The sequence below is a fragment of the Rhinatrema bivittatum genome, chromosome 6 (genome assembly GCF_901001135.1).
Source record: "Rhinatrema bivittatum chromosome 6, aRhiBiv1.1, whole genome shotgun sequence".
In the NCBI taxonomy this organism is placed as follows: domain Eukaryota; kingdom Metazoa; phylum Chordata; class Amphibia; order Gymnophiona; family Rhinatrematidae; genus Rhinatrema; species Rhinatrema bivittatum.
In genome coordinates, this window is record NC_042620.1 from 246,265,663 (window position 1) to 246,281,226 (window position 15,564).

At 42.5% G+C, this 15,564-nt stretch overlaps 1 protein-coding gene across 4 annotated transcripts in view; it reads left to right on the forward strand.

Moving 5' to 3' along the window:
* Nucleotides 1-15,564, forward strand: part of LOC115094058 (sodium- and chloride-dependent neutral and basic amino acid transporter B(0+)-like) — a 271,756-nt gene that overhangs the window by 126,402 nt on the left and 129,790 nt on the right. For all 4 annotated transcript variants that reach the window (XM_029606716.1, XM_029606718.1, XM_029606719.1 and 1 more), the window contains exons 7-8: nucleotides 3,945-4,074; nucleotides 5,483-5,615. In XM_029606716.1, the coding sequence (XP_029462576.1) occupies nucleotides 3,945-4,074; nucleotides 5,483-5,615 (263 nt within the window). The remainder of the gene's footprint in view (nucleotides 1-3,944; nucleotides 4,075-5,482; nucleotides 5,616-15,564) is intronic.

The following is a 15,564-nucleotide window of genomic DNA, read 5'->3' on the forward strand; positions in this document are numbered from 1 at the left end:
TTTTGCCTATGCACCCAACTCTTATACTCATTCCTTTTTTGTCACTCTGATATCAAAAATATCAATGTTGGGTGATTATCTTATTATTCTAGGAGGCAATCTCAATTGTATTGTTGACCCATTTCTGGACAAAATTCCAAGTTGTACCAAAAATGGACTGGGGAAACACAGAAGGGAAGAATTTCTGTGCTCATACTTATAGCTAGTTGGTGCTTGGTGAGCTTTAAACCCTTTTGTTGTGGACTTTACACATAGGGCAAGAGCTCACATTACTAAGACTCGCATTGACTATCTATTGATCTCAGAAGAGTTTTTTTTCTACAATGAGCTGAATGGTTATAGAAATTTTGATTATTTGGATCATTGTCCGATGGTGGGAATCATGGAATTTAATTCATCAGAAAAATGAACAGATCTTTGGCTAATGCCAAAATACGTTACTTGAACCTAGCTGTTAAGTTATGTTTCATTTTTTAACAGGTTATATCTATAGTTCTGATCTCTTGTTTGCCAGTTCCCAGCTAACCTTCTCTTTGTTCCTTGTAGTCCCTTCCCCTGTCCCTGTTTGATGTATTTTCTACCTCAGTTCGGATGTAAACTGGTATGATGTAACCACTAACACCGGTATAAAAAAGAATTAAATAAATAAAAAATGCCTTTTTTTCTATATCAAGATAATGCGCTTCCACAGTTTTTAGAAGAAAGGTAGAAGGTATATCAGAGTGCAATGAGGAACTTAGGTCCGATCCCCTCCTCTTTTGGAAAACAGCAAAGGCAGTTATGAGGGGAGAGATTAAGGATATGAAGCTCCTAGGAAAAAGATTCTAAATCATAAAATTCTAAACAGGAAGAGAGTTGCAGAGGCTCAAGAGGTCTTGGCTCACTATGCAGTCTCCTCATGATGAAGCAAAATTTAAACAGGTCCAACAAACTTTAAATGAGCTTTTACATACTAGAGCCTTTTTCACAATTGTTTCTTTTAAACACAAACTTTATTTACATGGCAACAAGGCAGAGAAACTGTTAGCTGATCTTGTTCAGAGTCAAAAGACATCAAATTTTATTCCCTCCTCATGTGATAGTAGTGGGAAGCTCTGGAGGTACCTTCCTGATATAAGTAGAGTATTTAGATATTTCTATGCTAAATTATATACAGACTCTACCTTGGAGGAGGGGAAGTGTGAAGAATTTCTATGAAACATTCACATACCGGTGGTATCTGATCAGGCAGCACAGAAATTGAATGAACCTATTGCACTATCTGAAGTATGTAGAGCAATTGCAGAACTTTCCAACTTCAAGATGCCAGGACCAGATGGTTTAAATGCTGGCTTTTTAAAAAATCTTATAGACCATGTTAGAAAAGATCTTTGTGCATTGCTCAATATGTTACCTATGTATTCGCAGTTACTTTCCTCTTTAGGTGAAGCGATCATTACCATGATACATAAGAGCGGGAAAGATCTCTCATATCCAGCCAGTTATCATCCTATATCCCTTCTAAATATTGTTATTAAGTTATATTTCAGCCTGTTAGCTAAAATCTTAGCGTATGTTATCCCTTCTTTAATAACAAAAGATCAAGTGGGCTTTGTGTGGGGGAGAAGATCTACTATGAATATTCGGAAGGTTTTCTTAGCATTAGAGGCCTGACACCAAGCTATAGTAAAAGACACTTTATTAATTGGTTGCGATGCGGAAAAGGCATTTGACCAGGTGTCTTGGGAGTTTTTGAAATTAATATTATACAAATATGGTTTTCAGGGTCGCATATTGTATTTATTTATTTATTTAATTTGACAGTTTTATATACCGTTGCATGGACGAGTCCATCTCAGCGTTTCACAATTAATCATAGTATTTAAACTAGGGGGAAAATGGAAAAATTACAATTAATATATTATAAATATGTAACTAAATATCTAAAAACTATTAATTACATTCTATATACTAACTCTACTATTAGAGTTTTGACTAATGGGTATTTGTCTGACAGGTTTCTCGTAACAAGAGGCCACAGACAGGGCTGCCCACTGTCGCCTCTGCTATTTATGTTATCCTTGGAGCCACTAATGAATATGTTGAATAATACTGAAGGGATTCATGGTATTCCAGTTGGTGGGGTGATGGTGAAAACTCTACTTTTTGCAGTCGATCTATTATTGCTCTCACAGGCTTCTACCTCTCTTTAGTTAGCTTTGAATGTAATAATGCAATATGGCCAGGTGTCTGGCTTAAATTTAATTTTGATAAAACTGAGGCAATTGATATCTTGGACACTGAAATTGAATTAGTCAGGTCTTCCTCTATAATGGAACATGGGCACTTTTAGATATTTAGGAATCCAAATTCAGAGATCCCAGGTTATGGTATTCGCCTAATATTCCCCCTTTGATTAAACATTTCCAGCACTGTATGGATAGCTGGATGACATTTCCATTATCTTTACAAGGGCGGGATGCACCCGTTAAATGATACTGTTACCCAAATTACTTTATTATATGCAATTACTTCCATTTCATTGGCTGAGAACTGACTTTAGGAAAACTGAAACACTTTGTAACACATTTTTATGGCGCAAGAAAAGGGCCAGGATATCTATATCAAGATATGTTCTTTGTTCTAATGCTGCCTAGGGATGAGGGTGGATTGGGATTTCCAAATTTTCAATACTATAATCTGGCCAGTAATATGAGAGTCTTGGGGGATTGGTTACAGAGTAATAGAGTAATAGAGTAATAGAGATTATGTAGATTTCTTGGCGGAGAGTAAACGTTATACACCTCTTGATGTGAGGTTTCTATTACATGCTCAGAAGGAAGAGGTCCCCTTAGATCTTGTGGGGCAAGGTTTATTGCGCTCTATGCGCAGAATGTGGAAGATGAGAAGTAGGCTTAGGTTGTCCACCACAGTATCCTTTTTTGTTACCTTTGATTGGTAATCCAGGCTTTCCCCCAGGCTTCAATAACAGACTTTCTTGACAGAGAATAACAGGGACTTCTAGGGGAAGTGTGCCCTTGGTTAATAAAAGCTGATGGGGAGAGTGGCAAGGGCTGGGGGTGCTTTCTGGGTTTCTCTCCTTCTCTGCAGCCTTATCCAGAGCAGTAATTCTGGATGGGTCTCCTGGTTTTCTAGCACAATAATGCCATGCCACTATGGAGCCTTTAGTTCATCACCGAGTTCCTTAGTTTTCCAGTGACATCCTTGGAGAAATTATGAACCACATCTCTAATGAGGTTTATCATCTGCTAATGAGGACTCTCAGGGGGGATATGAGTACTGATAACAATTGTTGGCAAAGCTACTAATTCATTTAGGATGTTTGTTGATTTAGTTATTATCTTTGAAGCCATAACCAAGAAAGGAGGAATGAAAAAGTGTATTTGCTTTAGTGTGCTACTGATCTCTGCTGTGTGTGATTCCTGTGATTCATACAATTTTTTATTTTTATTGTGTTACCGACTACTGGTTACCCCAGAAAAAAAACATTTCTGTTTTGTTCTGAAGATACTTTTTTTGCATGAGACTGTTTACTTAATCCCAGGGCGTGGGTTCATAAGTGTGAGACTGACAGTCAAAGGAAGAGAAGAGTAAGGAATTGTTGCTGTTGAAGTGCAATCAGAATAACATAGAGGGGACAACTGGAACCTTTCCCTATTCAGCATGAGAAAATACAGCTCTTGCCTCTGGGCAGGTCTACTACAGCATCGTCTTCACCATTTGTTTGTGATTTCTGATCCCACAGAGGCTGGTATGAGGTTCCAAACCCAGTAGGAGAATATCTTTTTATTCTATGTACCTCCAACAGGGGGCTACAGTTAAGACACAATTTTACTCTTTCACAGGGAATTCACCCTTCATCTAGACTGAAAAATAGTAATATGGCAGATAAGTAGTCCCTAATACAATCTTATTAATGCTGGTTCACGTTTCCTTTTATGCAGGTTTCTGTAATACAAGTTCAGAAATGAACATCATTACCGTGAACATGACATGGGTAGATCAAAATAACCTAACCTGTATTAATAGCATAGTTTGGAAAAAGACTGAACTCCCAAGCCAGCAGTACTGGAGGTAAGTAGGCACCTTTCATGAAACTTGTTATTTTTAAGAATGGTCAGATTCAATAAGGAAATCAGAGGTAATATTATCTTTTACCTTTTGGTTTCATCTCCTGTCAGTAACTTTTCCCTCCCCAAGGGGAAACATTTCTCATTATTAGACTTATTAGCAGACCCCTGAAATGCATTACTGGTTGAAGCTATGTAAAAAGGACCGGTCCCATCTCTTGAGAGCAGCACTTCAAACAATCGGAGCATATCTGAATGTGATGTGGAGATGTTCTCGGCACCTGGGAGAGGGAGGCAATGATGAAAGGAGTAAGGCCAGAGCAGTCAGAAAATAAAAATATACCATACTATAAGTAAAATACCTTGTAAAAGCAGCAAGAATTGAGAAAATGGAGTGGCCTCGGAGGGAAATTCCTAACCCCCTAACCTAACCTTTCTTCTCCTTCTCCCAACCCTCTCGCCCCCTAGCCCTATCCTAACCCCGCCCCCGCCCAACCTTATTTTACCTCTTGCGCCTGCTGGCAGCCTGCCAGCATGCAATCCTCCGACACAGCGGCAAATAGCCGCTGTGCCAGAGGCCTCTGCCTCTGCCTCGCCCCACCCTGCCCCTTCCCGCCATTTTTTCGAAGCCCCGGGACATATGCGCGTCCCGGGGCTTTATGCGCGTCGCCGGGCCTTTCTAAAATAAGCCCGGCTCGCATAACCCCACCTACTCGCGTAAGGCTTTGAAAATCCGGGCCTTAATGTCTATATGTATCTAAGAACTCTCTTTCCCTAAACTGTCATGGCTTCAGGTTTCAAAGTTGCATATTATTGAACCTCTCTTATCAGCTTTGAGGAAGTGGGGCAGCTCTGGCACTAAACATTTCCACTGTCACCTCATTACTGGAATCCATCCTTCTTAATTGTAGTTGGGGATGAGAGTTGGTCTGGCAGTTTCCTTCTGCTTCTTTTGGTTTCCAGCTCAATCAAAACAGGCTTATATTGGGCACCAGTGCCATGTGCCTTCATATATAAATACCCAGGGAGATTCCCCTATTTTATGATCCCCCACCTATCCCAGTCATTGCAGTGGCTGCACTTGTCAGGGACCACAGACCTTTGCTCCCTCTGGAGCCCAGTATGTGTGTACTCTAAGTTCAGCCATTAGAGGTCATCACTGAGCAATAACTGAGACTTCCTCTCCCAAGGGGCTATGAATGCACCATTCTTGATTTTGGCCGGAATAAATATTCAACTGACCAATCAGTAATTGCACTACTAATCATGTTGATTTCCTTAGAATGGCAACATACATTTTCAGTGAGAATTAAGTTGTTTGCATAATTAAGTTCTCATGTTGTAACTATTCAACTATTTTTTTAAAAATGGAAGCTACTGTGTATTCAGTAAGTTTGTTTTATTATTTCCAGATTAGTGGCACTCCGTCAATCTTCCGGCATAGATGAAACTGGTAAAATTGTGTGGCATTTAGCTCTTTGCCTCCTTCTGGCATGGACGTTGGTTGCAGTAGCATTGTTTAAAGGAATAAAATCTTCTGGAAAGGTAATTTGGCATGAAAAGAAGCATGCATAAAGGGCCAGATTTTCAAAGGGGAACGCACGTGCCGAGCCTATGTTGAGTAGGCTCGGCGGCGCACGCAAGCCCTGGGACGCGCCTGCTTCGGGTAGGCATAACTTGTACAACAAGAGGTGGGGGGGTTAGATAGGGCTGGGGGGGGTGGGTTAGATAGGGGAAGGGAGGGGAAGGTGGGGGGAGGTGGAAGGAAAGTTCCCTCCGAGGCCGCTCCGATTTCGGAGCGGCCTCGGAGGGAACAGAGGCAGGCTGCATGGCTCAGTGAGCGCAGGCTGACGATTTTGGGCAGCCTTGCGCGCGTTGACCCTGGATTTTAATGGATACGTGCGGCTACGTGCGTATCTATTAAAATCCCGCGTACTCTTGTTTGCGCCTGGTGCGCGAACAAAAGTACGCACGGGCGCAGATTTATAAAATCTACCCCAAAGGTTTTTAGTCTAACAATTCATTGGACCACTTCATTATTGGGCAAGATCACTAAAGTTTTTTATCCTTTTCTATGACTGGGAAAAGATCTTGATGACTCAAGCTCTATGTCTGCTACATAAAAGATGTTTCACACATACAGGGAACATCACATAACTATATATTGTGTTATCCCAAAAAATTTCTCTAATACATCTTATAATACCTCATAAACAAATCTCATATGAGCATTATATATTTCATAACTTTATTAATTAAACTACATCATTATACAAATATAATTTTTTACATATATCATTTACATCATATCATATCAAATTTTCACTAAATGGACATGCCAGTGTTACCAGTGTTACCCAAATACATTTTAATAAAACATACCCCACTCATCCATCACACTCACTCAGCCCCCCATTTAAAATTACCACAAATACTCCCACATTACTTGTTTCAGGAGAATCAGTTCTGTTGTCTATCCCTGTACCTTTTCACTTGCCTAATATACCATTCAAGTCTTCATTTATTCCGATGAATTGAATCCACTTCTATTTTGTCAGTGTTTGGTATATAAAAAGTTTTAATTTTTATATACCGATGTTCCTGTAAAGAATACATATCGCACCGGTTTAATTATGTAACATCTCTTCAAACTTGCTAGAACCCTTTATCACTACTCCCTACAAGGTTCCTTGTTTCGCGTAAGCTTCCTCAGGGGATAATTTGTACTCTGAAATCATCTCTGAACTGACTTCTCCAACTTCCCAAAGACACCTCAATAAACAGAAAGAAGCACTATTAAAACGCATTAAAACCAGCAGTTATTGAACATTGCCCCCTCCAACCCACTATTATTTAACTCACTCACTCCAACGCTGTTAATGCCTGTTCATGTCCACCACCACTACATTATGGGAACCCTACAATGATATATAATAATAATAACTTTATACTACTTGTTACAACATTTCCATCATCTTAATAATTATATTTCCCATTTTACTTATAAATCTTATCCACAATTGAAATGTCTCATATTCTCTTCCACATAATCTCCGCATCTATAACTCAGCAAGCTTCACATGACCGTTTACTGTCTGCTTCTCATGTACCTATTTAAAAAACAGAGGCACACATGTATACCATCACAAAATTAACTATATTTACACATCTCTATCGCCACTATACCCAATCGATCATACCTCTTACCTTCAATAGTAGATCACCACTCACCAAATTTTTCATTCCAGCTCAACATGGAGCATATTACGCAGTTACTAGTGGCAATACCCGAGGTCTCTTCCCTATCCTTTAAATTGGCGTGCCACGCAGTTGAACTCTCAACCCCACCCCTTCATGTAACTGACGCAAACCCATCTCAACAATCGTACCGCGCAACCCAACTCTCAACCCCGCCTCTTCACGTGTCCATCGCGGGTGTTAAAGGCTGTTTTTCATTTGTCACCTTCACCAATTCACACCAAGTTGTAAGCTCCTTTGAGATCCAATTTAGATCACTGGAGTCTGTCAAACAGACTTGGCTCACTGGAGTCTGTCAAACGGTTCGGAAATTAAGGGCAGGGGATACCGGTCCTTGATGGTAATTTCATTCAGACCCCTATAATCGATGCAGGGACGTTAAGTGCCATCTCTTTTCCCTACAAAAAAAGAATCCTGCACCTGCTGGGGATTTGGAGGGTCTGATAAATCCCTTTTGAAGATTTTCTTGTATATAGGCAGACATGGCCTTAGTCTCAGTTGCGGAGAGAGGATAAACTCTTCCATTTGGAGGATCTGAATTGGGTTTCAGGTTTATAGCACAGTCAAAAACTCTGTGAGGTGGAAATACATCAGCTGCTTGTTTAGAGAAAACATCCTGGACCGAGGAGTATTGTGGAGGAAGGCCAGGTGATGATGGCGTAGTGGGCATGCATACAATAGGTGAAACTTCTGCGAGGCACCGGCCATGACATCCAGGACCCCATCAAGATAATTCCAGCATTGTCCGTTAAACTGTGGTATATGACCTTGTAACCAGGGCAGCCCAAGTACCACTGGATGCATGGCCTTTTCCAATACGAGGAAGGAGATGTTTTCAAAGTGCAAAGCTCCGGTGCGCAGGCCAATGACTTGAATAATCAGTGAAACTTCTCCAGGAAGTGGCTCTCCATGGACTGAAGATAATAGCAATGGCATAGCTATCGGTGTTGTAGGAATCCGTAGATGTTCTACTAAGCAATTTAAGATGAAATTTCCTCCAGCCTCGGAATCTATGAGGGCGAGGGTCTGAAATTCAAGGCTTCCGTGGATAAGTGAGACTGGTAAAGATAATGGAGGAGATGGAGCGGTGAGGCCTAGGAGGAGACTTCCTGCGGATCCTAGGCCTATAAGTTTCCCAGACAGATGGGACAGGTTTGGACAGTGTGGCCCGATTGGCCACAGTACATACATAACCCCATGTGTTTGAGGAATCGTCTTTCTTTAGAAGTTAAATGACTTCATCCTAGTTGCATAGGCTCGTCGTCTTCTATGGAGGCAGACGGTAGACTTGAGGCAATTGGCACAGGTTTAGGACGGTTAGCTCCCGAGGCAGGCTTCTGAGGACTCTTAGCCTCTTGAGTCCGATCACGAATACGGTGATCAATTCTCCAAGCCAGTTCCATAAGAGGCTCAAGGGTATCAGGCAAATCGTGAGCCACCAGTTTGTCCTTTAAACGAGAGTTGAGACCTTCCATAAAAATGGCACGTAAACATCCTGTGTCCCAGTGTAGTTTGGATGCTAAAGTCTTGAATTCAATCACATAGTCTATCAGCGGCTTATTACCTTGCTAGAGATTAAGCAGAGCGGATCCAGCAATGGTGTGGCAAGCTGGGTCATCAAAGACAGACTTGAAAAGCTTCAGAAATTCTGGTAGGTCATTCAGAATAGGATCTTCATGTTCCCATAATGGCGAAGCCCAAGCCAAGGCTCTCCCTTCTAGAAATGATAGGATAAAGGTGGTCTTGGAAGCTTCTGTGGGAAAGAGGGTAGGTTGCAGTGAAAAATGCATACTGCATTGATTTACAAACCCTCTACGCATTCATGCTTCACCTGTGAAGCGGGTAGGCGCGGATAGTGGTACGGTAGTCTTGACAGTCACCACCGGAGACTGCAATTCTTTTACTGGAGTTGCTTAAGTATTCAGTTGAATATGTAACTGACTGAAGGCGGCAGCCAGACTTTCCAGAGACTTTTGTTGCTCAGTGATCCGCTGGGCTAGACCAGGGATGGCCTGCAAGGCTGCGTGCTGAGCCGAGTCCATGGAGTTAGTAATCTGTTGGGATTTGTGGCATTTGTAGACCCTTGGTCGATGTGGAGATGACTCCTCCCATGGGGAGGGGCCCCATGGGGAACCACAACAATAGGCTAGACTCAGAGTAAAGCAGACACTGAGGAAAGAAAGCTTTATTATACTGCTGTTGGATATGATGATTCTTGCCCCAAGGAGGAACAGTGCTGTAGTCCAGCGATCCCATAATAAGGCTCCAGATAGTCTCTGTAGAAGATGGTCTCACCCAGATGTAGCGTAGGTCTGGTAGTGTTCCGCTGAGCAGGATAACCTGAGAACCTGAAGGGTGGAATGAAGTGGTACTCACAGAGATGCAGCACTGGCTTCTTCCTTCAGTAGTAGAATGAGGAGGAGGACCCGTGGTCCACGGTGCAGGATACCCAGAGCAGGATAGGCCCTCAAGGAGCGAGTACCTTGGAGCATCAAGGGTTTCCTGTAAGAGGGTAGATAGGACCCCCAAGGGGCGGGTATCCTGGTAGAAGGTAAGCACTCCAAAGAGCAAATAGAAGTGGAAGGCCCCTGAGGAGCGGGTACCCAGAGCTTCAATTGGAGTGAGATACCCCAGAGGGTAGATAGGAGTCCAAGCGTACAGCTTAGAAGCGGTCAGAGTACCAAACCAAAGTCCTTGCTAACTCGCTGGAAAGGAGCGGAGCGGAGGTTTAAATACCCGGAGGCACTGACGTCATGCAGTGGAGCCGCTCCCGAGGTTCCCGCCATGACATGGTTAAGAGTGCAGCCTGCGTGCGCACACGCGCATGCCCTAGAGCCTCAGGAAGAAGCACGGCGGACGGGGACGCCCATGCTGACTCGGAGACGCCAAGGGGTTTGACAATTGGCAGCGGAGGTAGCCATCTTCCCTACAGAGGGAGAGAAGTGCAGAAGAGAGGTGAGACAGAGCGGTCGCAGCTGTCTGCGACTGATGGACGCAACAGCATTAACAGCGTTGGAGTGAGTGAGTTAAATAATAGTGGGTTGGAGGGGACAATGTTCAATAACTGCTGGTTTTAATGCGTTTTAATAGTGCTTCTTTCTGTTTATTGAGGTGTCTTTGGGAAGTTGGAGAAGTCAGTTCAGAGATGATTTCAGAGTACAAATTATCCCCTGAGGAAGCTTACGCAAAACAAGGAACTTTGTAGGGAGTAGTGATAAAGGGTTCTAGCAAGTTTGAAGAGATGTTACATCATTTGAAATAAGTGTGGGTTTCACATCACTTGAAATAAGTATGGATAAAAGAGTCCAAACATTGAGAAGATAGAAATGGAGTCAATTCATCGGAATAAATGAAGACTCAACTGGTATATTAGGCAAGTGAAAAGGTACAGGGATAGACAACAGAACTGATTCTCCTGAAACAAGTAATGTGGGAGTATTTGTGGTAATTTTAAATGGGGGATTGAGTGAGTGTGATAGATGATTTATTTTTATTTAAAAACTTTTCTATACCGTCGTTCAGTGATGCACCATCACAACGGTTTACATTTAGGCACAAATAGGTTTGGGTTGTTTTCTAAGTTATCCATGGGGTGCCAATATTTAACGGTAACATAGTTCAATAATATACTCTAAATGAGAAGTGAGTTGGAGGTACTGTTTATATGATTCTGTGCTAATCATATTTGATAGCTGTTTCCATTTAAAATTTAACTATGTTTAGAATAATAAAATGTAAGATACCAAAAATCAATAAGCACCCCAAGACAAAATTTTGGGGGAATCACAATATGTAATCCAATTCACATTCAAATAACCCCCTTTTTTTGGATTATTTTTGAAAATGTTTGAACATTTGAAAAGCTCACAAATCTGTGAATCTTGTCAATAAACCGACATCATTTATGCAGGAGGCTGGCGGGCCTGAAAATCTGACCCAATCCAGCTTCACTGCAAAAGACTGAAAGAAAATTTTTAAGAGACGGAAGGCAGGTTTCATATATATGAGTTAAAACCCCAACCAGGGTGTGCTCAATTCTGTATATATAATCATGAACCAAACCTCCACCGTCCGAATTTTTTTGAAAAGCTCTGTGCAACCAGTTCGAATAATTAAATCCTCATGTCCCAATGTGATTTTCTTATCTACTTTTTTTAAAAAAAATCAAAACACAGTTGACTTCGCAGAATATCTTAAAAGTCCCGACTTATCTGATAATGATTGAAAGCCCGACGTAGCCACGTTTCTGGTCCGCGAACAGACCTTTCTTCAGGGGATGTTATCCTGTATGCATAGTAGCCGGTGAAACCAAAGTCTTCTGTGAATAATCGATCGTTTCTTCAAAAAGACGCCATCAATGCGTTCAGCAGTGTTGAGACGCTATCAACTAACCATTCTCTGTTTTTAAACCAGGCGCACAAATGGATGAACTACCAATCACTGCACACGTTGCTGTGAAACGTCATGGCGTAAATTGATGGATGCATTTCACAAGCCATTGAAATGCTATGTTGAATTTAAAGCCCAATGCGGTGCTATGTTCTAAACTTCCGAAATGACAAAACACATATGGTGGGTGAATCTAGATTAATGAAAGCCATTCCAGCTCTTCGTTTAAGCCTGAGGGAGCCTGAGTTTTAAGCGTGAAGATCCAAAAAGCTTCTCGCTTGTTTAATAACCTTTCACGGTCACCGCCTCTCAAAGATGTTGGCACATGATCTATCACAGTCCATTTCAATGTATTAAATAAATGCCCTTGCTGTACACAATGTGTAACTATGGGAGCCGCCAGAGTGCCTGTGTTTAATTTTGACTTGTGTTCATTGAGTCTTATCCGCACTTTACGAGTAGTCCTGCCCACGTACACACGAGGGCACGGGCAGATAATCGCATACACTACGTGATCAGAATTACAAGTGGTGTCAAATTTGCGATAAATACGATAGCCTGTATTCGGTTCTTGCCACATTTGGCCGTCAATACTGTTTATACAGTGAAAGCATTGTCCACAGCGCTTGTGTCCTTCAAATGATGTCTCTGATGGTCTGGAACATTGTGCATGCACTAACTTGTCTCTGATGTTAGTGCCCCGAGTAGTGACAATCAATGGTGTATCTTTAAAGATGTCATGTAGGGCCAATATGTGCCAATGTCAATGACAATTGGCCATGTCATGTAGGGCCAATATGTGCCAATGTCAATGACAATTGGCCATGTCATGTAGGGCCAATATGTGCCAATGTCAATGACAATTGGCCATGTCATGTAGGGCCAATATGTGCCAATGTCAATGACAATTGGCCATGTCATGTAGGGCCAATATGTGCCAATGTCAATGACAATTGGCACATATTGGCCCTACATGACATCTTTAAAGATACACCATTGATTGTCACTACTCGGGGCACTAACATCAGAGACAAGTTAGTGCATGCACAATGTTCCAGACCATCAGAGACATCATTTGAAGGACACAAGCGCTGTGGACAATGCTTTCACTGTATAAACAGTATTGACGGCCAAATGTGGCAAGAACCGAATACAGGCTATCGTATTTATCGCAAATTTGACACCACTTGTAATTCTGATCACGTAGTGTATGCGATTATCTGCCCGTGCCCTCGTGTGTACGTGGGCAGGACTACTCGTAAAGTGCGGATAAGACTCAATGAACACAAGTCAAAATTAAACACAGGCACTCTGGCGGCTCCCATAGTTACACATTGTGTACAGCAAGGGCATTTATTTAATACATTGAAATGGACTGTGATAGATCATGTGCCAACATCTTTGAGAGGCGGTGACCGTGAAAGGTTATTAAACAAGCGAGAAGCTTTTTGGATCTTCACGCTTAAAACTCAGGCTCCCTCAGGCTTAAACGAAGAGCTGGAATGGCTTTCATTAATCTAGATTCACACACCATATGTGTTTTGTCATTTCGGAAGTTTAGAACATAGCACCGCATTGGGCTTTAAATTCAACATAGCATTTCAATGGCTTGTGAAATGCATCCATCAATTTACGCCATGACGTTTCACAGCAACGTGTGCAGTGATTGGTAGTTCATCCATTTGTGCGCCTGGTTTAAAAACAGAGAATGGTTAGTTGATAGCGTCTCAACACTGCTGAACGCATTGATGGCGTCTTTTTGAAGAAACGATCGATTATTCACAGAAGACTTTGGTTTCACCGGCTACTATGCATACAGGATAACATCCCCTGAAGAAAGGTCTGTTCGCGGACCAGAAACGTGGCTACGTCGGGCTTTCAATCATTATCAGATAAGTCGGGACTTTTTAAGATATTCTGCGAAGTCAACTGTGTTTTGATTTTTTTTAAAAAAAGTAGATAAGAAAATCACATTGGGACATGAGGATTTAATTATTCGAACTGGTTGCACAGAGCTTTTCAAAAAAATTCGGACGGTGGAGGTTTGGTTCATGATTATATATACAGAATTGAGCACACCCTGGTTGGGGTTTTAACTCATATATATGAAACCTGCCTTCCGTCTCTTAAAAATTTTCTTTCAGTCTTTTGCAGTGAAGCTGGATTGGGTCAGATTTTCAGGCCCGCCAGCCTCCTGCATAAATGATGTCGGTTTATTGACAAGATTCACAGATTTGTGAGCTTTTCAAATGTTCAAACATTTTCAAAAATAATCCAAAAAAAGGGGGTTATTTGAATGTGAATTAGAATAATAAAATAACATTCTGCTTTTATAGGTGACTTTCAGTTATATGTATTTGTTATTCAGTGCTCTCACTGTGAAATGCTTTTTTGAATAGCCAAGTTTTTAAGCTCTTTTTGAAGAGTTTTAGTTCTTTCATAAGTCTGAGCTCAAGTGGTAATGTGTTCCATAATAGCGGTCCTGCCAAGGATAGCGCTCTCTCTCTAACTTGAGTCAATTTTGCTGTTTTTACAGAGGGGATGGTTAGTAGTGCTTTATTGGCTGATCTGAGGTTTCTTTGAGGGACGTGTAATCGTAGAGCAGTGTTTAGCCAGTCGGTATTTTCGTCGTTTATTAGTTTATGAACTGTGCAAAGTGTTTTGAATTGGACTCTTTGTTCAATTGGGAGCCAATGTAAATCAGCAAGAGTTTGGGTGATGTGCAGGGCCGGTGGAAGCACTAGGCGAACTAGGCGATCGCCTAGGGCGCTGAGCATTAGGGGGCGCCGAGCCGCTGATGGCCAATGGCCGACGGTGGACGTCATCCCAATAGCGGCTGAGCGGTGAACTACTGCTATGCTGTGTGCCGGATACACATAGCAAGAAGATCGGCGGGGCCGTGGTGGAGCTCAAGTCACCACAGCCGGAAGAAAACAATCGCGTCTAAACATGCTGGTGCTCCAGCTCCTTCCTGCCCGCGCGGCCTCGGAAGAAAAATGTTGCCGGAGCCGCGCGGGCAGGAAGGAGGAGGAGCATCAGCCAATGCAGGAGCTTCTCCTCCTTCCTGCCCGCGCGGCCCTGGAAGAAAAATGTTGCCGGAGCCGCGCGGGCAGGAAGGAGGAGGAGCATCAGCCAATGCAGGAGCTTCTCCTCCTTCCTGCCCGCGCGGCCCCGGAAGAAAAATGTTGCCGGAGCCGCGCGGGCAGGAAAGAGGAGGAGCATCAGCCGCGTGCAGAAGAGGAGCAGCGCGGCTCGAGAAGTCCGGGGCCGCTGCAGAGCCCATCCTGCAGCGGCCCGTGAAGAGGAGGCCCAAAGGTGAGCGAGAGACTGAGGGTTTGTACAGTGAGTATGTGTGCGTGTATGAGATGAGTTGAGAGACTGTGTGTGGGTGTGAGGACCTGAATGTTTGCAGAGACAGCATGTGACAGCCTCTGTGTGTGCGAGAGTCAGACAGCATGTGCCAGTGAGAGACTGTGTGTATGAATGATTGTATGAGAGAGAGCATGTGACAGTGAGAGCCTGTGCTTGAGCAAGACAGCATGTGGGAGTGAGAGTTAGACAGCATGTGCAAGAGAGAGACTGTGTATAAATGATTGTATGAGAGAGAGCATGTGAGAGTGAGTGCCTGTGTATGTATGTGTGTGTGTGTGAGAGAGAGAGAAAGCATGTGAAAATGAGAACCTGACTGTGTGTTTGAGGGAAGAAGACATGGAGAGAAAAGAAATATGTTATAAAAGGAATTGGCAAAAAAATAAGAAAGGGAAGGTGGAAAAAAAAAGCCTGTGACCAACCGATTAGAAAACTAAGATCAGACAGCAAATGTAAAAAAAAATAAATTATTTTTTAC